This window comes from Acinonyx jubatus, chromosome D2 (genome assembly GCF_027475565.1).
Source record: "Acinonyx jubatus isolate Ajub_Pintada_27869175 chromosome D2, VMU_Ajub_asm_v1.0, whole genome shotgun sequence".
Taxonomy (NCBI): Eukaryota; Metazoa; Chordata; class Mammalia; order Carnivora; family Felidae; genus Acinonyx; species Acinonyx jubatus.
The window spans coordinates 57,377,959-57,405,495 of record NC_069393.1 but is presented as its reverse complement, the minus strand read 5'-3'; the positions used below and the strand labels follow the sequence as shown (position 1 = coordinate 57,405,495).

Genomic DNA, 27,537 nt, shown 5'->3' with positions numbered 1-27,537 from the left:
ATTTCTGTGGTGTTGGTTGTTATTTTTCTTCTTTCATTTTTGATTTTGTTTATTTGAGTCCTTTTTTTTTTTTTGATGAGTCTGGCTAAAGGTTTGTCAATTTTTTTGATCTTTTCAAAGAACCAGCTCCTGGTTTCATTGATCTGTTTCACTGGTTTTTTAGTTTCTATTTTGTTTATTTCTTCTCTAATTTTTGTTATTCCCTTTCTTCTACTGGTTTGGGGTTTTGTTTGTTCTTCTTTTTCTAGCTCCTTTAGTTGTAAGTTTAGGTTGTGTATTTGAGATTTTTCTTGCTTCTTGAGGTAGGCCTGTGTTTTCCTCTTCCACTTTTTTTTTTTTAATTTTTTAATGTTTATTTATTATTGAGAGAGAGAGACAGAGCGTGAGCAGGGGAGGGGCAGAGAGAGGGAGACACAGAATCTGAAGCAGGCTCCAGGCTCTGAGCTGTCAGCACAAAGCCCGACACGGGGCTCAAACCCACAAACGCGAGATCATGACCTGAGCAAAGTCGGAAGCTCAACCAACTGAGCCACTCAGGCGCCCCTCCTCTTCCACTTTTTTTTTTTTAATTTATTGTCAAATTGGTTTCCATACCACACCCAGTGCTCATCCCAACAGGTACCCTCCTCAATACCCATCACCCACCCTCCCCTCCTTCGCACCCCCCATCAGCCCTCAGTTTGTTCTCAGTTTTTAAGGGTCTCTTATGCTTTGGCTCTCTCCCACTCTAACCTCTTTTTTTTTTTTTCCCTTCCCCTCCCCCATGGGAGTTTCTCCTGTTAAGTTTCTCAGGATCCACATAGCTCCTCTTCCACTTTTAAGGAGCCTTGTGATTATGTAGGGTTTGCCGAGGTAGTTCAGAATCATCTCCCTATCTTAAGGTTAGTTGATTAGCAACTGATTGATTCCATCTATCACCTTAGCTCTTCTTTGCCATGTAAGCTACCACTCACAGGTTATAGGGATTAGGACATGGACATCTTTGGGCGGCTATTGTTTTGCCTACCACACCTGGATAGTCTAACAGTGGGAAGTACTAGCAGTTCTTGAGGCCACTGCCCTAGTCACTGCTTGCTCTAAAGAAAGACACTTGTGCAGGACATTCAGCTGTTTTTCCTTAATGTCTTGATGTATTATTGAAGCTTCTATTTCATTGTGGCTAAACTTGTTTCAGTCATTTTAAAAGTTGGAAAAAGTTGCATATGAAGCAGCATGACTTTCACCTTATACCAATTATGAATGTACTTCCTTTCTTTAAAGAAACAGGTTATAGCAGACAAACTGTGTTTTGACTTATTTCCTTTCCAGTGATGTGAATATAAAACATATATTTGTGTATTTGCTTATAAAAAATGGTACCATGCTAGATTTTTAAAATACAATTATATTTTGTGATGATTCAGGAAATTTCGGTAGCATAAGGAAAGAGCTCTAAGGGTTGCTATCTGTATGTAATGGTCAGCTTGCTAAAAATAAAAAATGTATATAACCCATAACATTTTTCTTTTAATTTTAAAAGTTGCTTAATGTAAGATACTTGTAAAACATAGAAAAGCTCGAAGAAGTGTTTTGGTGTATTCAGTTACTTTTTTTTTCTGTAAAGTATAGACACTCCTGTATTTTTGTATTTTTTCTAGAAAAATGAAATCATACTATAAATTACTATTGAAGCATATTTTTCTTCTTAAAACTCATTTCATCCTGTTTTTATTATTGTAGATTTTTATTACGCTAAAAAAATAGTATAATGAACCCTCCTATACCCATTACCCAATTTAAGCAATTATCAACATTTTGCCAATCTTACAACTCTTTTAAAACCAAATATTGGAGTTTTTGTGCTTTTCAGATATATGATCTCATTTTTTTCTAACAATAGCCCTGTGAAGTAGGGGTGAGTATCTTACTAGATTCATAGGTAACCTCTGAGATTATGTTATTGGTGGTAATAGACTTACAGTCTGTGCTCTCTTGTGGTCCTATGGAGTGTACATATTTCATAACTGTAAGTCAGAAGTAAAGTTTGTCGCTAATCTGTTATCTGTCAAATATATTATAGAAACCACATCGTTCTGCAGGAAACCGCACAGCATGCCACCAGGTTCATAGCTTTGGCAAGTGTTGGAAATCCCGAAAAGAAAAAGGTAAAGATTTGAGTATTTGATGGTAGTTTAATATTCATTGTCTGCCTGATAAATGTTTTTCTTGCCAGTTTAGCATTCAGATCTTTCTTCTCCCCAGTTGCAAGGTTCCAGCACTTTAGTGACTCCTTTCTAAAGATGTGATAATAAAAAGTCAGGTTTCCTTGGGTCCTTTGTAGGAGATTTTAGAGAAGGGTTTGGGAAAATAGGCCCGGTGGAACAAAGGCAAAATTTCAAATGAATGAAGTTCCTTTCTTCCCATATCTATGTAGTTGTCTTTGTAAGTATTCATGAGTTTGCCCTCAGATGGTACTCTTGCTTTGTTTCTTTTAGCAACTTCATTTAGCAGAAATAATAGAAGCCTTTATAGGATTTACCTAACCACTCCTTGGCTTTGGAAAATCTTAGTGATACCTGGAATCTATCTTTGTACTGGAAAATAGTGCAGGTGAATGAAAGAGAATATACCAGAAAAATATGTTATTTTTCTCACTTCCTGTGAGCATTTCTGATTCTCTAGGGTCAAAAGCAGGATATTGTAGATTGAGACAGCTAAAATCAGAACAATCAGGCAAGGGAAGAATAGCCAGATAAATAATGTGAAGATTATTCTGTAACGTGTCATAAACCACATGCACAGAAAAGATAAGCAAGTACATATTTTTTTTCCCGTAGTTTCTTAAACTTTTAAGCCCAACGTGTTCTTAGTAAGTTTAGATTTGTGATTTTTTTTTTTATTGTAGCACTCACAGTATTTTCACTATTTTTATGATAGCGATATTTTACTATTGCTTTATTCTCAGGGCCACGTTAGCCTCGGCCCTAAGCAATTCAAAGTCTTTTGACTATAGTCAAAAAGTAGGGACATTTTTAAATTTGGCAAGCATTATTAAATTCATCTCAAAATTTTGTTCCAGTTTATACCCTCACCAACAGTATACTCACAGAGTAGTGTCAAATTTTTATTAACACTTTTACCAATGTGATGGATGAAAGATGGTGTGTCATTGTTAATTAGCTGCATTTCCACGGGCAGTACTGAGGTTAAATATCTATTCCTGTCTCATCTAAAGATTTCAGTATCTGTGCCATTAGCGTGAGTGTCTAGATACCTGTATGAATATTTACTTCTTTGCTATTAGTCCCTAAGAAAACCCATCAGCATATGCAGCAGAAATTGTATAATATCAGAGGGAAACATCAAGGTGTCTAATTTAATTTTCATCGGGAAAAAAGAATGGCAGTGCCACAATTCTGTTAACAAAAAGTACACAAAGATAAAGGAATCAGAGACAGAAGCAGGGTGTCTGCAAGGGTTATGGAACAAGTCCCACCTGAGCCTTGTAGTTTTGTGTAAAAGCTGATTTTTGTAAGGACTAGGGCTTTGATTTGTTTCTTCATCAGCCCTTGGTTAGCTTCTACGGAGATCACTAAATTGACATTTGATTTATTGTGTATTCTCTGAGCCATAAACAGGCCAGTTGCTGTTCTTTTACTTTTACTCAGTTTCTGAAGCTTCTGTGAATAAATTAGGTTGGTTACATTTGGATAAATGGTATTTTCCCTAATCTTATGTTTGTTTGTTTTTTCCTCCACAGTATCTTTATGCATTCAGTATTGTTCCCATGAAACTAATGGATGCAGCAGAACTGGTAAAACAGCCTCCTGATGTTACTGAAAACCCTTACAGAAAATCTGGGAAGGAAGCATCCATGGGAAAGCCAATTCCTGCCCCAGAGGTATGTTCTGATTGAGAGGTGGTATTTTCCGGGCAGGACTGCCTATTACATACGTGCTTTTCCTGGTTATAGTTTAGCTCATAAGACCAGTTTAATCCCTAGAATCTAAATCTTTTTTTTTCCTTGGGAAATTATGATGGTGTTTAGAAAGGCTTAGTAGATTTCACGTAAGTGCAGTGTTTTTTATTGTAGCTTGGGGTTAACAGTTTCATATTTTACGTCCTTTGTCTAAACTTGGCTCGGGTGTTAGCATTGCAAATGTTGAGTCTTACTTTGTCAAAGTTGAGACTTTAACTTTTCAGGCAAGGATCCAACAGCTTGGAAGCAATGTAATTTGTGATTTTATAACAAGTGCTAGTGGGTAAATAGGACTCACTCTGAAGAAATTTCCTAATAGCAGACTTTTCTGAAATTAATTTTTCCCGCATTAAAGCAAGGAGTGTCAAGTTCCCTGACTAGTATGCATTGTCCACTTTCTTAGACCTTTTTCTTTTCTTTTTTTTTTTTTTAACATTTATTTACTTCTGAGAGACAGAGCGTGTAAGCAGGGGAGGGGCAGAGAGAGAGAAGGAGACACAGAATCCGAAGCAGACTCCAGGCTGTGAGCTGTCAGCAGAGTCTGACATGGGGCTCGAACCCATGAAATGTGAGATCATGACCTGACCTGAAGCCAGATGCTCAACCGACTGAGCCACCCAGACGTCCCAGACCTTTTTCTTTTTGAACAACCTCCTCATCTTCTTTTTTTAAATTTTTATTTAATTTGTTTTTTTTAATTTACATCCAAGTTAGTTAGCATATAGTGCAACAATAATTCCGATTCCTTAATGCCCCTTACCCATTTAGCCCATCCCCCTTCCACAGCCCCTCCAGTAACCCTCTGTTTGTTCTCCATATTTATGAGTCTCTTCTGTTTTTGTCCCCCTTCCTGGTTTTATATTATTTTTGCTTCCCTTCCCTTATGTTCATCTGTTTTGTATCTTAAAGTCCTCATATGAGTGAAATCATATATTTGTCTTTCTCTGACTGACTAATTTCACTTAGCACAATACCCTCTAGTTCCTTCCACGTAGTTGCAAATGGCAAGATTCATTCTTTTTGATTGCCGAGTAATATTCTATTGTGTATCTATACCACGTCTTCTTTATTCATCCATTGATGGACATTTTGGCTCTTTCCATACTTTGGCTGTTGTTGATAGTGCTGCTATAAACATTGGGGTGCATTTGCCCCTTCAAACTAGCACACCTGTATCCCTTGAATAAATACCTAGTAGGGTAATTGCTGGGTCGTAGGGTAGTTCTATTTTTAATTTCTTTTGAGGAACCTCCATTTGTTTTCCAGAGTGACTGCACCAGTTTGCACTCTCACCAGCAGTGCAAAAGAGATCTCTTTCTCTGCATCCTCACCAACATCTCTTGTTGCCTGAGTTGTTAATGTTAGCCATTCTGACAGGTGTAAGGGGTTATCTCATGGTGGTTTTGATTTGTGTTTCCCTGATGATGAGTGATGTTGAGCATTTTTTCATGTGTCAGTTGGCTACCTGGATGTCTTCTTTGGAGAAGTGTCTAGTCATGTCTTTTGCCCATTTCTTCACTATATTATTTGTTTTTTGTGTGTTGAGTTTGATAAGTTTTATAGATTTTGGATACTGACTCTTTATCTGATATGTTGTTTGCAAATATCTTCTCCCATTCCGTTGGTTGCCTTTTAGTTTTGCTGATTGTTTCCTTTGCTGTGCAGAAGCTTTTTATTTTGATGAGGTCCCAATAGCTCATATCTGCTTTTGTTTCCCTTGCCTCCAGAGACGTGTTGAGTAAGAAGTTGCTGCGGCCAAGGTCAAAGAGGTTTTTGCCTGCTTTCTCCTCGAGGATTTTGATGGCTTCCTGTCTTACATTTAGGTCTTTCATCCACTTTGAGTTTATTTTTGTGTATAGTGTAAGAAAGGGGTCGAGGTTCATTTTTCTGCATGTTGCTGTCCAGTTTTCCCAGCACCACTTGCTGAAGAGACAGTCTTTATTCCATTGGATATTCTTTCCTGCTTTGTCAAAATTAGTAGGGTGTACGTTTGTGGGTCCATTTCTGGATTCTCTATTCTGTTCCGTTGATCTGAGTATCTGTTGTTTTGCCAGTATCATACTGTCTTGATGATTACAGCTTTGTAATACAGCTTGAAGTCCGGGATTGCGATGCCTCCTGGTTGGGTTTTCTTTTTCAAGATTGCTTTGGCTATTCGGGATCTTTTCTGGTTCCGTACAAATTTTAGGGTTGTTTGTTCTAGCTCTGTGAAGAATGCTGGTGTTATTTTGATAGGGATTGCTTTGAATATGTAGATTGCTTTGGGTAGTATTGACCTTTGAACAATATTTGTTCCTCCTATCCAGGAGCATGGAATCTTTTTCCATTTTTTTGTGTCTTCAACTTCTTTCATAAGCTTTCTATAGTTTTCAGTGTGTAGATTTTTCACCTCTTTGACAGCCTCCTCATCTTTTTAATTAAAGCTCAGTTTGACTTGATTGACCTGTGAGATTGTAGGGCTACACCAACGCGCTACTAAGAGAGAGGAAAAGGCATTTGGAGGGCTTTGTAATGCTCTGTTTTAGGCAAGAATTGCTCTATAACTTGCATTTTAACTTGCTTTTACAAAAAGATGGATTTGGTGCTATTTTGGGTATGTGTTGAGAAGTATGACTGAGAGTCCAGGCATCAGGATTAGGAAGATATTTTTCTTATCTAGAGTGGGTAGAAAGGGCCAGGAGGCAAGATAGATATGACATGGCAAGAATGTTCCCTTGTATGTGAATGGTTGACTCCTTGTCTAAAGATTAGTTTAATAACATTTACTCTTCTGCCTTTGGCCATTTCAGGAAGAATCAGCCTGTCAGTTTTTCTTTGATTTAAATGAAAAGCAGGGAAGGAAGCGTTCATCTACAGGCAGAGATAGCAAGTCTTCTCCTCACCCAAAGCAACCTCGCAAACCTCGTAAGTATCTTGGTTCCTGAAGTCTCCTGTGTGAGCAGTGACTTATTTCAGATCTTGTGTGGGACATGGCATTGCTAAGAGAGCTTCTTCTGGCAGAGGAAAACTGTACAATGCGTCATTAAGACCAAAAATAAAATACTACTAAGATGGCCTGATTTTGAGAATGTCTGAGCTGTTCTTGAAAGAACTATGGGGAAAGTTCCTTCCCTTCCCTGGATGTCTATAAAACATATGAGGTAAAGAGCCTACAAAACCCACGAGGTTCATAAAATAATAGAATAATCAAACTGGCAAAAAAGGAATTTAAGGTTATTTCATTGATACCCTTTTTCTCCACCCCTTGTTTCAAAGTTGAAGAAGCTGACCTTGTTGGAGTAAACTTATTACCCAGAGTCATGTGGCGAGCCAGTGGCATAGTTGGGGCTAGAATTGGGACTCCTGACATCCAGTTCAGTGGTCTGTCATTGCAGCCTGTTGCCAGTTAAATGCTACTTTGGTCAGTATGTGGTCATCCACTTGTGGTTATCCACCTGTGAATTGATTGCAAATTCAGAGCTTTTCTAATACAGGTTAGTTTCATTGATAAAAGTGCTGGGATCGCAGGGGTCACAGTAGAAGCACAGCAGGACCAGCTCTTTACGGCAGTGCTGTATATGAATCTTTGCAAGGTATAAAGATCAGACAAGGCTGAGTTCTACAGGGTGATTAAATGTTGGAGTGCTTGCACCATAGTAACATGTGCTTTCTTCCATATGAAGCTCAGCCTCCAGGACCTTGCTGGTTTTGCCTTGCCAGCCCTGAAGTGGAAAAGCACTTGGTGGTCAACATTGGCACACATGTGAGTTACTTCCTCAGACCTTTTACAGAGAAGGACATCCTTATTTGTTTGTTTTTTATTAACTTAATAAAGTTAAAATTTATATATCATAAAATTTACCCACTTTAATAATTCACCAATTTTTAGTAAGCTTACCAAGTTGTGCAACCATCATATAACACAGTTTTAGAATATGTCCTTCACTCTTGCCCGTTTACAGTTAATCCCCATTCCCATCCTCAGCCCCAGGCAACCACTAATCTACTTTCTGTCTCCATAGGTTTGCCTTTTCTGGACACTTCATATAAATGGAATCATACAATATGTGGTCTTTGTGTCTGGCTCTTTATGTTCAGCAGATATTCTTGAGGCTTATCCATGTTGTAGCATGTATCAGTACTTCATTCCTTTTTATTGTCAAATAGTGTTCCATTCTATATATTTATCAGTTGATGGGCTTGGGGTTGTTTCCACTTTATAGCTATTAGGAATAATGCTGCTATGAACATTTGCATGCGTATCTTTGGACGTATATTTTCATTTCTTTTGGATAGATAACTAGGAATGGAATTGCTGGTAAATTTATGTTTAATTTTTTATGAAACTGCTGAACTATTTTTCTAAATGGCTGTAACATCTTATATCCCCACCAGCGGTGTATGTGTATGTATGTATGAGGGTTCCTGTTTTTCCACATTTCCAATATTCGTTATTGTATGTGTTTTTGATTATAGTAATTCTCCTGTGGTTTTGTAGTGCCAGTTTCACAAGATTGCCCCCTCCCTACCTCCCTCTCTGACAAATAGGTGTATCTCCTAGGGCGATGGTTTCATATACTTCTTGACTTTCTTACTGATTCATACTAAATAATTACATAAAAGACTAGTGATAAATTCTCAGTGTTGCCTTGTAATAGAGGATATAGCTTCCTAAGAGAAGAATACCCATATCCACATTCTTAGTGTGGGTAACTGGGAACCCAAGATAATAATTACAGGGTTGCTTGGTAAGCACTGAATCAAATAACTGGATGATCTTGAGGATGATTTTATTCAGGCTATGGAAACTCTGATGAATTATGTGTGTCTTACTGTAAAGTGGTCCTATTTGAGACTTCCCCAGATACTTTTCCTTGGGCAGGACTTGTTTAGATGTTGAATAATACTGGTCTTTGACCCGTTTTCCTGGGATCTGTGTAGACCCTTATCGTTCTTCATTCACTTAGAATGAAGAAAGCTTAGTTCTTAGGTTTACAGTTACACCCTAGTCACCTGAAACAGGAATTGGCTGTTTCTTGTGGCCTTTGATGGCAATATTTACAGACCATTTCTTAGTGTGTAGTGCTTCTGCAAAATAGAGACTTTCATCTCTTTTTCATTGATTTATTCTAATTTTGGTTTCTGAGGCTGACCATTTCCTCAACTTATCCTATTTCAGGGCCCTTTATCGTGGCCTCCTACAGACTGACCAGAGTCTCGATTTCATCATTCTTGACTTCTTTAGTCACATCTCTGTCTGCCTTTATAGTTTCAGACTGAAGAGTCCCAGTCCTCTACGTTTAAATTTTTGTCTCGATTATCGGCACACTCCCCTATCTCTAGGGGGAGCCCAAATGGGGTCAAGGCCTGTGACCTAATTGAGTCATGGAGTCTGTGGATGAACTCTTCAGTGGGAAGAAAAGCAAACTTGAAAAGTTTTTGGTTTTACAGGAACGCCCTTTATGGATTATCTCTCTTGGCCCTTGTTTTCCTCTTTGGATTAGTTCATGCCATTCTACTCGCCCATACAACTTGTAAGGTAGGCAGGCTTTGGACTGCCTTCTGTTTGGGAAGCTTCAATAGTTCAAAATGGCACACAGGGGAAGAGAGATTTGGAATAGGTGACTTAGTTCAGGGCTGCTGTAGGCCTCAGGGAAAATTGATCTTTCCTTTCCATTCACCTTTTAATTGCCCAGAGTTATCTAGCCTAGGGTATGTGCATAGGGGATGATCAAGGAAACCTTTTTCCTTTTCATCTAGGCCTGAAGCTGGAGAGGCAAAAAATATCTCAGGTCTTATTTGTGGCCCAGCCCAGCACCCCAAGTAGGAGGCCATATGAAAATTTTAGCCTAGAGCCTGCCCAGTATTCAAGTCTGCACTTCATTGCTCTTACATTGCTCTTTGTCTAGTAGAAAATTCTTGGGAACCTCTGGGACCTTTGGGTATCTGGCAGAGGATTTAGAATCTCCTCCCTGCAACCATTCCTCTTGATCTCCTCTCACTACATTTTTGTCTTGGCTTTCTCTGTCTTTGCTATGCCTTCCTCAAGGGATATACATGGAACTGTGCTAATGGCCCATGACCACAAACTAGTAAAATGAGAGAAGCACTGCTAAGAGTCCAAAATAATTGATGTATTTTACTTATGGGAGAAACATTTATTCAGGTCTTATTTACACATTTTTAGAGATAATTCAAGTACAGAACAAAAGGAGAGAAATTGAGAGGAAGAGGAGATTGGGCAAATATGAAATTGTTCACAAGAACTGGGAGGTACCGCATTGGGGCGAGGGGTGCTTTTTAGTCTGGACTAGAAACCTGGTTGTTACAATATGAAAACTGATGTTTATGGTAGTGACCCTTTGACATAAAGAAAAGGCTTGAAGACTCAGGCTTCAAGAGTAACCTTTTAAAGCATACAATCAAAAATAGTTGTAAAAATGAAGAAAATGAGCACTTAATGAAGTTTCAATGAATCTTAGTCATCTGGAAGATTAAGTTTGTAGATGTGCTTGGTCCTCTATGCCAAGTAAATCAAGGATGATCATGCTTTAGTTTGTTTCTGATACCTCTTCTGCCCTTCTGTTAGATTTTCTCAGTGTTAATAATAAATTACTCCTTCCTTCAGTCTTAACTTTGAACTCACAGCACTAAAAGGAAATGTCAGATTGCTTTTTCTAAAGCTCTAGTACATTCACCTGCATTGATATTCACTGGCCATTTCTCTACTCATAATGTTTTCCTTTCAGAGAGTGTCTAAGTGTGGAGAAGTCTTGCATGTTTGGTTTTGACAGAGATAGTTTTAGTTGCTGTTTAGCTGCTGACATCCACTGTTGGGAACCATGGTTTTCTACCTCTTTGGATATGTCCGAGTTTGAGGTTTCTGCTTCTTCCTTCCACCCCATTAGGTTATATGTTTGCTTTAATTTTATAGAGGTTAGGCAGCAGCTTAAGGCTGTAGGGACACTGGATGCTAATCATGACATCTTAGCTTTTTTTGTGAGCCCAGAGGGTGTATTTAGGAGTGGGGTGTGGGATTCGATGTTAGCATAGGGAAAGTGGTCATTTTGAAATGAAGTGGTGTCTTTCTGTGGTTGAAGGCCATAATAACTGAAAAATTGTTTTCCAGTTTGGAGCCTGGGAAGCCGACTATTTGTTGTTCTGGTCTCCTTAAGTTTTGGGGGTTTTGAAGCCAAAAGCCCATTTGTGTGCCATTCATTTGCTCCCAGTTCATTTGATAGCTGGATAGAGATTTGTTACATCTAATCTTCTTCGTCACCAGGTTCTTGTTATAACTTCTAAAAGCAGGTTTTTATTGTCAGAGAGTTTCTGTTAATAGCCTCTCAACACTTTTTCCACACCCTCATGCTCACTCTTTGTATAGGCTTTTCTCCCTGAAGAATCGTACCTGTGGCATTGGTAACTTGATTCTGTGTGCTTTCTCTTTAGTGCTACCTTGCCCTGGCCAAAGGAGGCTTATCTGATGACCACGTCCTCATCCTACCCATTGGGCACTACCAGTCAGTGGTGGAGCTTTCAGCTGAGGTGGTGGAAGAGGTGGAGAAGTACAAGGTGACACTGAGGCGGTTCTTTAAGAGTCGAGGGAAACGGTGTGTTCTGTTTGAGAGAAATTATAAGAGCCATCACCTCCAGCTACAGGTAGGTGGTCTCCACCCAGGGACTTGGAAGGACCCTATGAGGACATGGATGTTGACAAATATTTAAATGACATCTATTATTTATTATTGAATATTTAAATACAGGATTCCAATCTGAAATGAAATACTTAAAATTTTAATATTTAAATGTTTAATATTGAAAATACCTACTACAAATTTTCATATTAATATTTGAATAGTGTTCATTTAAAAGGTTAAAGAGTCTCTGGTAATAAATCCAGAGATTCCACAGGGAAGTGCATGGTCCGTATGAGTGGGCCAACACAGTTAGTAAGTGCTTTGTTTAGAAAAGGAAGGGATAGTTGAGGAAGACTTCAGGAAACATTTGGGCCTTGTTAGGTACAGTTGGAACAGAGTAGGTATTTGTGTGAGGCCCAGCATAAGTGAAGTCTTAAAGGTGCGAAATAGTCCCAGAGCTTTGATGGGGCTATCAGCTCAGAAATTTGGAGACTGTTTATGGATAATTCGTTTGTGGTTGTGGTGGTTTTCTTTCTGGCACATTTGTTAAATTTTCAAATGGGCCTGACGCTGCCACATATATTATAGAGGAGCTGGCAAGGGCTTGATGACAGAGAGATCTCTCTCTAGCCTTTCCTGCATCAGGGATTGGCTCCCACATGTGGCAAGCTATCTCATAAGTTTAAGTCCTTACAGACAGGCTGACACAAGCCTGGCTGGCTTGAGGAAAATCTCTGCTGAGGGGCATTTGTCCACCCCTGTGATGGATTTGCTACTTCTCGGGGACTGTGCAGGAGGCACTTCTTCTCTGGGACCTGTACAAAGAGTTTCTCCTATCTACCCGCCTCACCCCCCCACCTCAGGTCATTCCTGTGCCACTCAGCCGCTGCACTACTGATGACATTAAAGATGCTTTCGTTACCCAGGCAGAGCAACAACAGATAGAACTGTTGGAAATCCCAGAACACTCTGACATCAAGCAGGTAAAACAGGAGGGGAAGGACGTTCCGGGAGTGGTAAAAATGTGGTTTCTGATATGTCGAGCCTGAGGTACTATCAAGGCATTCCAAAAATGTTCAATAGGCAGGTAGACAGTTTGGACCTGGGGCATGGGATGCTGATTAGACTGGTGATGAGGATGGCATTAAAGCAATGCCTTAGTCATTCCTGGGAAGAGCAAAAAATTAGATCTTTCCTAAGGCAGGAACTTCGAAGTTCCACTGGGAGGATCTTTGTAATATCTTTGCAAAACTCTGTTCCACTAAGTACCTTGGGGTCTGTACTGTTCACATCCTTTTTCTTGGACTTCTGGACTGAATTTGTTGCCAAATTAAAGCTTAAAAGAGATGAGCTAGGTTTCACATTTTTAAAGTACTATGATATGTGCTCATACAACTCTGTTCACTCTAGATTGCACAGCCAGGAGCAGCATATTTTTATGTTGAACTTGACACAGGAGAGAAGCTTTTCCATAGAATTAAAAAGAATTTTCCTTTGCAGTTTGGAAGGTTTGTATACTTTTCTTTATTTTAAATGTATTTTCCCGAGATCTATTATGAACAGATTAGTGGGCTGCATAGACAGTTGAATAAAAAGCCAAATAGGAAACAATCCTTGCCCCAAGGAACCTTGACTTAGGGCAAGTCACATATTTGCTTACGTGGCAGTAATGTAGTGCAGAATGTGAAAAGTACCGTAACAAAGTTCTGAGGAACAGTGAACTTTAGAAATTCAGAAAAGGGAGAGTTATTTCTATTTTGTGAAAGGCTTTAAGAAAAGGTTGACACTGAGCCTGAGAGATTTAGAGGGCAAATGTCGGGGTGTGGGCCTTCTAGCCCAAAGGACTGAAGTGCTACCATTAATTGAGCATATGTACTGTGCCAAGAGCTTTACACGCATTTCCTCATTTAATCTTCCCAATTCTGTAAGACAGGTACTGTCATCCCACTTTACCAAAATGGAAAATGAGGTTCTAGAGCTGTATCCGTAGAACTTGCCATGATGGAAATGCTTTATATGTGTACTGTCCTATACAGTAATCACTAGCCACATGTGGCTACTGAGGAACTAAATTTTTAACTTGATTTTAATTAGGATTAAAATTTAAATTGCTATATCTGGCTAGTGATTCCTGTAAGTGGACAATATGGCTCTAGAGGGATTAGGTAGCTTGCCCCTGAGCACATACGGTAGGTTCGAACCCAGGTACGTTGATCTCCTAAACATGAGATTTTAACCTCCTTATTCTGTAGTGTCCTAAGGCCTAGATGAGGCTTCATTTATGTTCCTCATATCAGACAGAACATGACTGTGAAGCCATGTAGGGAGTGGCATCAGCTAGGCTGACAGAAGACAGAAAGTTGCTGGCTAGAAAGAATAGAGTATGGAGAGCAAAAAACGTGAAGATAGAGTATGGAGAAGCAAAAAGATGTGCAGAACAGATTATGTGATGCTATTGTCTGATGTGTAGTTGTTTCCTTCCCTAGTTCAAACTGAGCTTTAGGGTGCCTGCGTGGCTCAGTTGGTTAAATGTCTGACTGTTGATTTGGGCCCAAGACATGATCTCATGGTCATGAGATCGAGCCCTGTGTAGGGTTCTTTGCTGGGTGCGGAACCTGCTTGAGGCTCTCTCCCTCTGCTCCTCCACCACTCTCTCTCTCTTAAAAAAAAAAGAATTGAGCTTTGAGTCAACTTTGAACCCTTCTTGGACTAACTTGGGAAGCCTCCAAGAGACTGCTACCATTGGGTAAGTCCAGGAAATACAGTTATCTACATTTTCAAAAAGATACTGATAAGTGAGAGTAGGTATGTTTAGGGACTTCAAACATCTGACATTGTCTTTTGTTGTTGCCTTAGCAACAGATGCAGATGTGGACACTGATGCCATAGGCACATAATTGCAGATACACACTGGCACGTAAGCCCGCAAGAGAGATTCTCTGAATGATTTTGTGCTCATGTTAGTTTGTTGTATTTTCAACATTGACTATTTTTCAAAATACCAGTATACAGTTATATAACATTTTATAGTTAACAAAGTACTTGAAAAGACATTTTTCTCCCCGCTGTATAAGAGAGGTGGTTCTGTCTTCATTTTATAGGTGAAAAGTAGGCTCAAGCTTGCCTAGGGACCTAGAACTTGAGCACAGATCCTGTAACTTTTAGAAAACTCGTGATTTATTTTGGCTCTCCTGAGCCAAAGGTGGACACTTGACTAAGCCACTCAGATGCCCCTAAAGATTTTATTTGTTGGGCGGGGGGGGGCACCTGGGTGACTCAGTTGATTAAGCATCCGATTCTTGATTTCAGCGCAGGTCATGGTCTCATGGTTCATGAGTTCGAGCCCTCTGTCAGGCTCTCTGCTGTCGGCACAGAGGCCACTTCGGATCCTGTCTCCCTCTCTCTCTGCCTCTTCCCCACTCACACTCTCTCTCCCTCTCAAAAATAAATAAACAATTTAAAAAATCATATCTACTGAATTACGTTTTTAAAAAACAGATTTTATTATTTTAAGTAATCTCTACATCCAGTGTGGGGCTCAAACTCACAACCCTGAGACCAAGTATCATACACTCTACCGACTGAACTAGACTAGCCAGGTGCCCCAAATAGAGTTATTTCTAATATATCAAAATGAGTAAAAATAAATAAAAACGTAGAGCAGTGACAATTAGAAGGTAGCCTGTATGTGAGTGTAGGTGTTAGTATGTAGTTATTCCTTAGCCTTGAGAGCCAAGATAAGTTGTTGTTGACATTGAGCCTGTGCTGTTGTGCCTATGTATGCCTGAGTCCTCTAGGAGAGGCAGAAAGTCAGTGAGATAGGATACTAGGCCTGATCTGCACCATGCCCTCAGCAAACTCATGTTCTAATTGGGATGACAAAACTAGAGTTTAAGACAAGATATATCCATAACTTGTTTGGTGCCTGGATTGTGTTATCTCCATACCTCACAAAACTCTATTGTGCATTTCATAGGTGAGGAAATCAAGACTCAGCAATGAAGTAATCCATTCGAGTCAGAGACAGCAAGTGGTTGAGCTAGGAATGGAATTAAGCCTCTGATGTTTCTGACACCAGGGCCTGTCTTCTTTGTACTGTGTCAGTATTGCTACTCTAAGTACGAATAATGTAGTTCCAAATTGTTGAAGAGAGAGAGAGAAATAAATAGGATTTGAAGGTTTAGGAAGGAGGTAGGACCTGAGCTGGTCACTTAAAATGAGTATTATTTTGATAGAATAGCAGGGATGGCGCTCAGGGCAAGAGAAAATGGTCTGAACAAAGAAGAATTTGCATACCTTCTTTGGGTAATGCTGAGGAGCTCTCTAGCTGGAGAGAAATAGAGAGAGGAGGGCTTCTGGCTAATACTGTCCATTTTTACTTATTTCTGCAGGGAGGTACTGGCCAGCGAAGCCATCCTTAATATTCCTGACAAGTCTGACTGGAGGCAATGTCAGGTCAGCAAGGAAGAGGAGGAGATGCTGGCTCGCCGCTTCCGGAAAGACTTTGAGCCTTTTGACTTTACTCTGGATGACTAAGCAAAGGGAAAAGGCACTTTATGAACTTGACAGGAAGTAGTAGTAGCCTGTTTTTAAAAGAACTTACAGTCTCCCATGGGGACTGTTTCTCTGCCTCTTTTTTGTGCATTCCCATGGAACCTACCTGCAGCAAGAGGCCTAAGATTGAATATTTTTTTGAAAATATTTCTAGGATGAAAATCCTGTGTTAAAATAAGCATGTCTGTCTTCCTGCTCCAAGTACAGCTTGTGTTAATCAGCATTTTCAAAACCATTTAAACTATCAAATAAAATCCAAATGCTTTTCCACGATGGGAATCATCTTATGTTCATATTACCTATACCACTGAGATGAAGGGGTGTGTGTGTGTGTGTGTGTGTGTGTGTGTGTGTGTGTGTGTGTATGTGTGTGTAATACGGTCTGGGGCTTTAGGCCAGCTGTTATCCCGGGATCTAACAGGTGGCTTCTCCCTGAACAGTCAAGGGTGAAGAAGGACCCAAAGCCTTTGCCATTTTTGTCTTAAAACATTCATCTTATTGATATAAAAGAGCTCTTTCAGCCCTTTAGCAAATACTGAACTCCTATGTGCCAGGCATTTTTCTAGGCTCCAGGAGTATGGTCATGTCCCAACATGGTCCCTGTTATCCCAGAGTTTACAGTCTAATTGGGAAGAGAAGGGACAGATTTTAAGAAAAGAAGTTCTGCTTCTTTGGATGTGTTGAGTCGTAGTATGTTGTCAGGCAGATCTAAATGCATGGAGACCTGGGTTGGTGATAGTGCTTGGGGATCATCAGGGTATAGGCCGTAGCTGAAATGATGACAATGATGAAAATAAGGGTGAATACAGTCCTAAGATGAAGACGACTCCTAAAACATATCCATGTTTAAGGGGTCCTTGGAAATAGAGTGATCCACAAGTACATGGAGAAGAGAGAGGGAAAGATCACAGGGGAATGCTATATCTTGGAAGCCCAAAGAAAGATAATTGTTCCTTTATATTGGGACATTTATGGCCCAGACAGTGTTAATCCTCAGAAAATGTCTCTGAGGTAAGTATTGTTACCTCCATTTTACACATGAAAAAACAGACTCTGAGAGTTGGAAGATCATGAAGCCTGATGCTAACCATCCCAGGATTTAAAAACAAGCTATGCAGCATCCCTGAGAATGGGGATGTTCAAAGAGTGAACTATGAGAAACAACCTGGTTCCTGCAAATATGGCTACGTTAGGGTCAGCCGCTCATCAGTATCCTCAGGTCCTCAGCATCCCTCCCTAGCTTTTCCAAGCGAGTGTTCCAAGAATTCGGCCCCACCAGTGGAGATCAGACACACTCCCATGCCAGCTTGCAGTACACCTAGCAGACAAAGGGCTTTACGCTGTTAGGGGCAATTGGTACTACAATTATCTGTGCAGTCTGCCCAACTCCATGTTTGGGAGGTACCATTTGCCATCACTTCCACATCTGATACTCCAGCTCCATGGCAACTAAGTACATGTGGGCCCCCAGAATCTGCCACCACACGTAAACAGCATGACATGGTTTGTGCCATGCAGTGCTTGACATTCGGGTTGCACTATTCAGGGATTCTGAATCAGTAGACGCATGTACTCTGCCAGAGCCAATTCAATGCTTTCAGAGCAGCCAGCAACATTGGTGTGGTGTACATGCTGTATCCACCTATATGCATCTCAGGATATGACTGACATCTGCTGTGACACAATTGTGGGTCACAAAATGTTAATTGGAGTTTAAGTACTGAGATCGCCACACGTGGGGCTGTGCAAACCATGGTCCAAGCGCACATGATCTCAAAGGGGTTCAAATGACCACCTAACGCAACTGATAACAGTTCTCTTCAGAGAACTGGACTCCACCCTGATTGTTATACTTGGAGTGACCGACTAGATCCCCAAGTTCTGTGAGGCTGAGGCATATGACCGACTCAGTGAAGATGGAAAGCTGGTTCTTCTATGCTACAGCTATCCACCACTGGGAAGCACTTCTTGTTGCACCAGCAGCATTCCTGAAGCTTGCCTCTGAAGCCCTGCATCACACATCAAAAACAATCCCGCAATGAGCAGCTACCGCGCTGGCAAACCCATAAATGGAAGGCTGCTTGACTGCAAGTGCTGTGAGGAATTTAGGGGAAAGCTCCCGAAATCAGGAGTTACATTCTTTACTCCACAACAGCCTCACATCCTTGTCTTTAGTGCAAAGGGCTGAGCCTGACTGGTCTATGGCAGATGATCAGTCATTACAAAATAAAAGGACTATAAAACTTAATGCATCAGTGGGCCTACTAGTGCAGGATTCTTTCTAGTTTTTCGGATTCCGCAACATTTGAATCATTGGTGGTTTTTGCCAACGCCAGTTCAGCGGGTGGTGGTTGGAGGATAGATGGCAGAGGTTTGAAGAAAGGTAAAATGTACACGGGGTGGAGACGATGGGAAATTTAGAAAATGACTTGAAAGGATTGGACAGCTTATGGTTTTGAAGACTCGTATAACAAGTGGGTTCTCTCAGCCAGGAAAATGCCCAGAGGGCTTAACGGACTGAAGCCGACCTCCCACACTGCCTCTCTGGTCGCTAGCTGGCCCGCCTCCGGGAGAAGCCGGGGTAGAGCTTTTCCTGTGGCCGTTACCGGAAGTGACGCATACTTCTCGCGAGAAGAGAGACGCGCGAGCCTCGGCGGCCCGGAACCGGCCTCGGAACAGCGGCGGAACCTGAGGTCGCTTGCCCTCCCGCCCCATGGAGCGGCCCCCAGGGCTGCGGCCGGGTGCGGGCGGGCCCTGGGAGATGCGCGAGCGGCTGGGCACCGGCGGCTTCGGGAATGTCTGCCTGTACCAGCATCGGGTGAGGTGGGGCGCGAGAGGGAGCGGCGGTGGGTGTTTGTCAGAGCGTCTTTGGAACACAGTGACACTCAGTACATGAGGGATTGTCGGTGAGCCTTTGGACAGCATTGTGGTCCGGTGAGCCTGTGTGAGTGAGTGTGTGATACTGTGCTTGCGAGTCTGGTGACTGAGTCCGAGGTTGTATCTGAGGTCCCGGGTCAGTGTGTGTGAGATAGAGCTCTGAGGGGGAACTTTTGGTATGGATGTCAAGATGTGAGAAATTGTTTACCGGGTGTGACGGTGCGTATGTGTGTCTCTGAATGTAGAGTGTCGGGGTGTGCGAGGCAGATGCACATAAGGCTTTGTATTGTGAGCACGAATGGGTGAGGAAGGGGGCTGTCTGTTGGAATGTGTGTGTTCATGCGTGTGCTTGGAGGCTACTTGATATCTGTAGGGGTTTGGAGTAGACAAGGGAGGTTTCATGGTGGGTCCCCAGTTAAGCTTTTGGAAGCATCGGGTAGGCTTCAGATTTGGGGATGCCTTCTGGGTAGGGAACAGTGTGAGGATCAGCTGGTGAAATGATCATGGCTTCCTAAGGGAAGGAAGTAGATTGGGTGTGAGGTGCTCTAGTGGGTGGAAGACAGCTAACATCAGACTCAAGAATTTTGCTTTGATTTAGTTGTAAATGTTTAACCATTGTAGCAGCAGTTAATAATCATGTTTGAGCTATGCATCTTTCGACATACCTATAAAAGCTATGAACCCTTTCCCCAGAAAAATGAGCAATTGCACATCCCCACCACCTAACGCATTGCCCTTTGAGGAGGGTCATGCTCTTCTGAATAACGTATAAATCTTTTAGAGATATAGACCCTTGACTAATAATCCTTGCAGGATAGCCTTTGTTTTGTCATCTGTAAAATGGTTATAATAATTATATACATCATGGGTCTGTTTGAGAGTTAAATAAGATAATGTTTGTAAAACTAAGTACAGAACCTGGCCTAAGATAAGCCCTCAAATGTTAGCTCCTGCTGTTGCTGTGTTGTTACTGTTATCATCATCGTAACCATTATTAATGGACCTTAAAAAAGGAAATGTCCAGATAAAAGTGGTGTTCCTGGAAGTGTTTGTTTGTAAAAGGTAAATCTGAGTGAAAAACATGGGACAGGATGAGCAATGAAAATATTATTAAAATGTTTGCAATCGGCCTGTGAAGAGAGACTTGAATTCAAGATTTGCTGTCTTAAGGAGTAGGGGGGGAGATGGGAGTATCTGGGAGGAATAGACATGCTTGTGGGGCACAGTGGCAAATGTCACTGATAGAACTGAGGAAGTTTTGTGAAGCAGCTTTCTAGATTGAGCATAGGAGGCAATCTTGGAGTGAGGGAGAATGGGAGGTGAAGGACTAAGGCATTAAGCACTTTGACAGCAAGATAAGCAGTAAATTGAATAATTTTCACTATGAGAGAAGACATAAGGCACTCCAAGAGAGAAGGGGGAGCCAAGTACTTCCAGTGGAATGTTGCCTGTGGCCTTGTTATCTAAGCCTGGTCATAAGAAAAGAAAAAATACATGCTTATTAGCATGCTTTTGTGACTGCTTTTCTTGGTCCTTGACTGGGGATAGATCAACACATCACTTTTTTAACAAAGTTGTGGTAAAGTATATAATGTAAAATTTACCGTTTTTAGCTATTTTCAGTGTACAGTTCAGTGGCATTAAGTACATTCACATTGGTGTGCAACCATCGCCACCGTCCATTTCCAGAACTTTTTCATCTTACCAAACTGAAACTCTGTACCCATTAAACAATACCTCCCCATTTCCTCCTTCCCCTGCCACCTAGCAATCACCTTTCTACTTTCTGTCTCTATGGAATTCATTACTTTTTTTTAAGTTTATTTATTTATTTTGAGAGAGAGAGAGCGCGAGCACAAGAGCAAGCAGGGGAGGGGCAGAGAGAAAGGGAGATAGAGAGGATCCCAAGCAGTCTCTATGCTCCCAGCACAGAGCCCGACATGGAGCTTGAACTCACGAACCGTGAGATCATGACCTGAGCTGAAACCAAGAGTCGGACGCTTAACCAACTGAGCCACCCAGGTGCCCTAGAATTCATTACTTTCTAAATGGAAGAGATTTGGGTTCTTCTAGAATCTTAGAAATCTCTCAGGAACTTTCCACGTGTCTAGACTGGCCCTTCTCCCAAACTGGGACATTTGATGCCTGGGCCTATAGTGAAAAGAGAAGAAATACTCTGCGCTAACAGCATCATTACTTTTCCAAGCCAGACTTAGAATTGGCCCATAACAAATTTCAAGATCCTTGGGTTTTAGTAGAAGCCACATCTCCGTATTTTATTTACATCACTTAAATCACAATGAGGAAGAGAAAAGGATATGAGATGGTTTATTTATCTGATTATTATGCTGGGTGCTGATGGTACCCAGGTCAACAAAAGTAGTATTTGCTGCCCTTAAGCAGATTTCAAGTGTAGTGAGAGAGGCAAATACAGAAACACTCAAGTACAATGTGGTAACCTATATAACAAAGTTATTTATAAAGGTATATGGAAACATGACAAAAATAACCAAAGAATTCTTCCTAGGGAAGAGAGTAGCACTTCTCAAAGTGTATTTGGAAAAACTAATCCTGTGAAATGCTTTGAAAAAAGGATACTGTGGGGGCGCCCGGGTGGCTCAGTCGGTTAGGCGGCCGACTTCGGCTCAGGTCATGATCTCGCTGTCCTTGAGTTCGAGTCCCGCGTCGGGCTCTGTGCTGACAGCTCAGAGCCTGGAGCCTGTTTCGGATTCTGTGTCTCCCTCTCTCTGACCCTCTCCTGTTCATGCTCTGTCTCTCTCTGTCTCAAAAATAAATAAACGTTTAAAAAAAATTTAAAAAAAAAGAAAGAAAAAAGGATACTGTGGTCAAATACATTGGGTAAATGCTGCATGTACTATTGTTTCATTTGGAGAATCATAATCCACATTAGCATCTTAAAAGCTCTGAGAAATATTTTACAAACTAATTTAACTTTGTATTTTCCAATTTTTTATTGTGGTAAAATAGAAATAACATTTACCATTTTTGCCATTTTTAAATGTACAGTTCTGTGGCATTACGTACATTCGCATTGTTATGCAGCAGTCGCCACTATCTGTCTCTGGAATATTCCCATTTTTAAGGGCTTAATGTTGTTCATGGTTGTACCGCATTGTCGCCATGGTGGTAAAAGCTTACATGGGACCCAGCTAGAGCCAGGTGCCTGCTCAAAACAAAAGAAAGATTGAAGGGAGTGAGGACTGTAGTTAGGCTAGATTGTAGTGTGTCCTAATTCCTTTTTTCTTTCTCTGTACATGGACTGTTTTATCTCTAGCTTGTTCCCCTCACCATCCCTCTGCTCCCATTTAGAATATTCCATACAACCTATATCTTGCTTCCTCATCCATATACTATATTTTTTTCCTCCTGTTTGGTCCTGACTGCTATTCCTGGGCTGCATTTTTACTGTTGCCAGAATGTGATGAAGTCTGGCTGTTCCCTGTAATGTGCATCAGGTTGGACTTAATTTCAGTCAGAATTGGCTAAATGACTAGGCCAAGGCAAGAGCTATTAGGTTCATTTTATAGTTATAGAAACAGAAGTATAACCATTGTTAGTATTTTTTAAATGTCATTTGAAATGTAAAGATTAGGAACAAATTTTGGAGTTGTTGTTGTTGTTGTTAGGTTTGGTCATATTAAAACTATTTCTTGCTGGTAAGGCCAGGTAGCCCTGAATTATCCTTTTCATTCCAGTTATGCTGAAGGCTGGGCCCTTGTTAGCTATTTTGACTAAGCCCAAAAAGGAGTTTGTTGGGGAGACAAGTCTTTGTAATTTTCTAGCTGTATATAGAAGACAGTGTTCTAAAGAGAGAGACCTGTAATGGGATCAGCCTCAGTCACTTCGCTTGTGTGCTTTGATGTGTTTGAAATTTGATTGATTTTTTTTCTTTTCAAGCCAACTTAAGACCTCAGAGGCTCACTTTTCATAACTTGTAACTTTTCTGAGTATTTCTAAACAAAAATTGTTAGTTCCCTAAGTACCTTGGTGACAGGTGTGACTTTTTCTTAAATCGCTGAAAAAAGTGAAAGAGGTTTGAGTTCACTCTATAAAGAAGTGTTCATTTAATTCTTATTAAAATCTTCAACTCTAAATATGTTAATACAAGAGGACTTTTCTTTTTTTTCCTCTGAGAGAAAAAATATATATGTCTGTCTGATCTTCTTGGGCATTTGACCTGTTACGATTTTCTCTCCTGTCTTTTTAAAAAAAAATTTTATTATGTTTTTAATTTTAATTTCAGTATAGTTAACATACAGTGTTATGTTTCAGGTGTACATTATAGTGATTCAACAATTCTGTACATTATTCAGGGCTTATTATGATGTGTACTCTTTAATCCCCATCATCTATTCCACCCATCCCTCCACCCACCTCCCCTTCTAGTAACCATGAATTTGTTCTCTATAGTTGAGAGTATGTTTCTTGGTTTGTCTTTCTTTGCTTGTTTTGTTTCTTAAATTCCATATATGAGTGAAATCATATGGTATGTGCCTTTCTCTGACTGACATTTTATTTAGCATTATATTCTCTAGCTCCATCCATGTTGTTGAAAATGGCCAGATTTCATTCCTTTTTTTATGACTAATATTCCATTGTATCCCACATCTTCCTTATCCATTTACCTGTTGATGGACATTTGAGCTGCTTCCATAATTTGGCTATTGTAAATAATGCTGTGGTAAACATAGGGGTGCCTGTATCCCTTTGAATTAGTGTTTTTGTATTTTTGGGGTAAATACCCAGTAGTGGAATTACTTCTTCGTAGGGTAGTTCTGTTGACTTTTTGAGGTACCTCTATACTATTTTCCACAGTGGTTGCACGAGTTTGCATTCCCACCAACAGTGCACGGGGTTTTTCTTCATCTCCTTGCCAATACTTGTTGTTTCTTGTGTTTTTTATTTTAGCCATCCTGACAGGTGTGAGATGATATCTCATTGTAGTTTTGATTTGCATTTCCCTGATGATGAGTGATGTTGAGCATCTTTTGACATATCTATTGGCCATCTGTGTGTCTTCTTTGGGGAACTGTCTAATCATGTCTTCTGCTTATTTTTTGGTGGGGGGGGGCTCCTCTGCTTATTTTTTAATTGCATTATTTGTCTTTTGTGTGTTCAAGTATATCAGTTTTTACATGTTTTGGATACTAACCATTTATCAGATATGTCACTTACAAATATCTTCTCCCATTCAATAGGTTACCTTTTAGTTTTGTTGTTTCCTTTGCTGTGCAGAAGCTTTTAATTTTGATACAGTCCTAATAGTTTTTTCTTTGATTTCCCTTTCCTCGGGAGACATATCAAGAAAAATATTTCTGTGGCTGATGTCAGAGAAAGCACTGCCTGTGTTCTCTTTCAGGATTTTTATGGTTTCAGGTCTCACATTTATGTCTAATCCATTTTGAATTTATTTTTGTTTAGGGTGTAAGAAAGTGGTCCAGTTTCATTCTTTTGTAACTGTCCAGTTTTCCTAACACCATTTGTTGAAGAGACTATCTTTTTCCCAATGCATATTCTTGCCTCCTTTGTCGTAGATTAATTGAGCATATAATCGTGGGTTTATTTCTGGGATCTTGTTCCATTGATCTATGTATGTATCTATGTATCTATTTTTGTGCCAATACCATTCTGTTTTGGTTACTACAGCTTTGAATATAACTTGAAATCTGAAATCATGATACCTCCAATTTTATTTTCATTTTTCAAGATTGCTTTGACTATTCAAAGTCTTTTGTGGTTCCATACAAGTTTTAGGATTATTGTTCTAGTTCTATGAAAATGCTGTTGGTATTTTGATAGGGATTGCATTAAGTCTGTAGATTTCTTTGTGTAGTATAGACAATTTAACAATATTTGTTTTTCCAGTGCATGGGCATGGAATGTCTTTTGATTTCTTTGTGTTGTCTTTAATTTCTTTCATCAATGTTTTATAGTTTTCAGAGTACAGGTCTTTCACCTCTTTGGTTAAGTTTATTCCTAGGTATTTTATTATTTTTGGTGCATTTGTAAACAGGATTGTTTTCTTTCTAAAAAATTTTTTTTTAATGTTTTTATTTTTGAGAGAGAGGTAGAGCACGAGTGGGGGAGGGACAGAGAGAGAGGGAGACACAGAATCTGAAGCAGGCTCTAGGCTCTGAGCTGTCAGCACAGAGCCCAATTTGGGGCTCGAACCCATGAACCATGAGATCATGACCTGAGCTGAAGATGGACGCTTAACCGTCTGAGCTACCCAGGTGCCCCTAAACGTGATTGTTTTCTTAATTTCTCTTTCTGCTGCTTAATTATTAGTGTATGGAGATGCACCAGATTTCTGAATATTGATTTTATATCCTGTGACTTTACTGAATTCATTTATTAGTTATGGTAGGTTTTTTTTGTGGCATCTTTAGGGTTTCCTGTGTATAGTATCATGTCGTCTGCAAATAGTAAAAGTTTTACTTCTTCCTTGCTAATTTGGATGCCTTTCATTTCTTTTTGTGGTCTGATTACTATGGCTAGGACTGTGTTGAATAAAAGCGGTGGGAATGGACATCCTTGTCTTGTTCCTGACCTTAGAGGAAAAGCTCTCAGTTTTTTCCTATTGAGTATGATGTTTGCTGTGGATTTTCATATTATGGAGGCTGAGGTGAAGGTCAGTTTTAAAGCATTGGTTTAATCGACTCAGTGTTTACCTAGCAAAAGCATGGCTCAAGAGCGCCTTGGATAAATCTGTTTAATTAGTAAAGCTAAAGAGTTTTGTTTCCCCAGACTGGCATGTCTTTGATGACAAGCAAATCTGCACAAGAACCTAATTAATATATTTTTCTATGTTGATTTTCTATTTTGGCAGGAACTTGATGTCAAAATAGCAATTAAGTCATGTCGTGTAGAACTAAGTACCAAAAACAGAGAACGGTGGTGCCATGAAATCCAGATCATGAAGAAGTAAGTGTATTTGATGACTTACATTTCCCTAGTTCTGCAGCCTAGCCAGATGTCATCATAGGGAAGGAGGGTAGAAATACATTCTTCTCAGGATCTTTTTGGGAACATATTTTTTTTCTTTCTTATCAAATATATAGTGTTCTATTTCAAATAATAACATCACATTATGATTAAGTAGGTTTAGTTTTAAAAGTCAGCTAGATATTATCAGACTCCGTTCTCTGAGAGCAGAATCTTTTTGTTTTGAATATTGGGCAGTGTTCATCTATTATACTTTCTAGTTAAATATAATTACTGCTCTCTTTACTTTTGTTGAATAGTGTATCTATTGCTTTGTACACAATTACCCCAAAACTTAGTGGCTTAAAATGACAAACATTGGGGTGCCTGGGTGGTTCAGTTAGTCATGATCTCGTGGTTCATGAGTTTGAGCCCCACATCAGGCTCTGTGCTGACAGCTCAGAGCCTGGAGCCTACTTCAGATTCTGTGTCTCCGTCTCTTTCTGCCACTCCCCTGCTTGCACTCTGTCTCTCTCTCTGTATCCCTCTCTCAAACATAAGCATTACAATTTTTTTTTAAATATAAATTGAGGCACATTAAAAGTTAAAAAAAAATGACAGACATTTAGGGGTGCCTGACTGGCTCCATTGGAAGAGCATGTGACTCATGATATTGGGGCCATGAGTTCAAGCCCCACATTGGGTGTAGAGATTACTTAAATAAATTAAAAAAAAAAAAAAAAAGACAAACATTTAGTGTCTCACAGTTTCTGTGGTTTAGGAATTTGTGAGTGACTTAGCTTAGTGGTTCTCAGAACATCCCTCCTGAAAAATCCCAAAATGTTGACTGGAGCTGCAGTCATCCAAAGGCTTGAGTGGGGCTGGAGTATCCACTTCCAAGCTAATTTATACGGCTGTTGACTAGAGGTATCAGTTGCTCATCATATGGGCTCTGTGTAGTGAAGCTTGGATATTTTCATGACATGGCAGCTAGTTTTCCCCAAAGTGAGTGATCTGAGAGAGAGAGCAAGGTGAAAGCAGACATCTTTTATGATCTTTCCTCAGAAGTAATATCTTTTCTACAACATTCTGTTTGTTAGAAATGAGTCACCAAGTACATACAGCCTACACTCAAGGGAAGGAGAAGAATTAAGCTCTTAAAGGAAGAAGTGGGCATGTTTAAAACCTGCACAAGTAGTGTGTTAAGTGCTTTACAAATAATCCTTCCATTTGTCACAGATACCCTGTGTGTTTAGGTATTATCCTGATTTTATAGATGAGGAGGTTGAAGCTCATAGAGTCATACAACTGGTAGCTAATGAAGTCTAGATTTGAAATAAGTACTCTCTGACTCCAGTGTCTTTTCTCAGTTCACTGAAATGGCACTCAAACTTGGCTATCTGGCAGAATGACCAGGAAACTTTGCTAACAATATAAATTCTCAGGCTCTACACATGGAAAGTCTGTTTCCCTAGGTCCCTAGGAGCTTTTAATGTATTCCAGTTTTGAGATCCATTGCATGATGATGATGCTGATGATGCTGATAATACCTGGGATGATATATTGTTAAGTTAAAAAAAAGGTGTT

General features: G+C 40.1%; 2 protein-coding genes and 1 non-coding gene across 10 annotated transcripts in view; all 3 read left to right on the top strand.

Annotated features, from left to right (window-relative positions):
• The window catches only part of CWF19L1 (CWF19 like cell cycle control factor 1), a 32,763-nt gene extending 16,362 nt beyond the window's left edge, over positions 1-16,401 (top strand). For all 4 annotated transcript variants that reach the window (XM_027062845.2, XM_053206824.1, XM_053206823.1 and 1 more), the window contains 8 exons: positions 2,060-2,144; positions 3,740-3,880; positions 6,748-6,862; positions 7,621-7,700; positions 11,387-11,596; positions 12,438-12,557; positions 12,985-13,082; positions 15,966-16,401. In XM_027062845.2, the coding sequence (XP_026918646.1) occupies positions 2,060-2,144; positions 3,740-3,880; positions 6,748-6,862; positions 7,621-7,700; positions 11,387-11,596; positions 12,438-12,557; positions 12,985-13,082; positions 15,966-16,110 (994 nt within the window). In that variant the 3' untranslated portion in view covers positions 16,111-16,401. The remainder of the gene's footprint in view (positions 1-2,059; positions 2,145-3,739; positions 3,881-6,747; positions 6,863-7,620; positions 7,701-11,386; positions 11,597-12,437; positions 12,558-12,984; positions 13,083-15,965) is intronic.
• Positions 12,090-12,237, top strand: LOC113600402 (small nucleolar RNA SNORA12). The gene has a single exon (XR_003421403.1). It is a non-coding gene; the product is annotated as a small nucleolar RNA SNORA12 (small nucleolar RNA).
• Positions 16,402-18,761: 2,360 nt separating the features above from the next.
• The window catches only part of CHUK (component of inhibitor of nuclear factor kappa B kinase complex), a 42,512-nt gene continuing 33,736 nt past the window's right edge, over positions 18,762-27,537 (top strand). For 4 of the 5 annotated variants that reach the window (XR_003421250.2, XR_003421249.2, XM_027062842.2 and 1 more), the window contains exons 1-2: positions 18,762-18,946; positions 25,856-25,950. Coding sequence is in view for 3 of the 5 variants with exons in the window: in XM_027062842.2 (XP_026918643.1) it covers positions 18,842-18,946; positions 25,856-25,950 (200 nt within the window). In the remaining 2 variants the exon portion in view is untranslated. The remainder of the gene's footprint in view (positions 18,947-25,855; positions 25,951-27,537) is intronic. The other variant, XM_053207629.1, reaches the window with a different exon arrangement.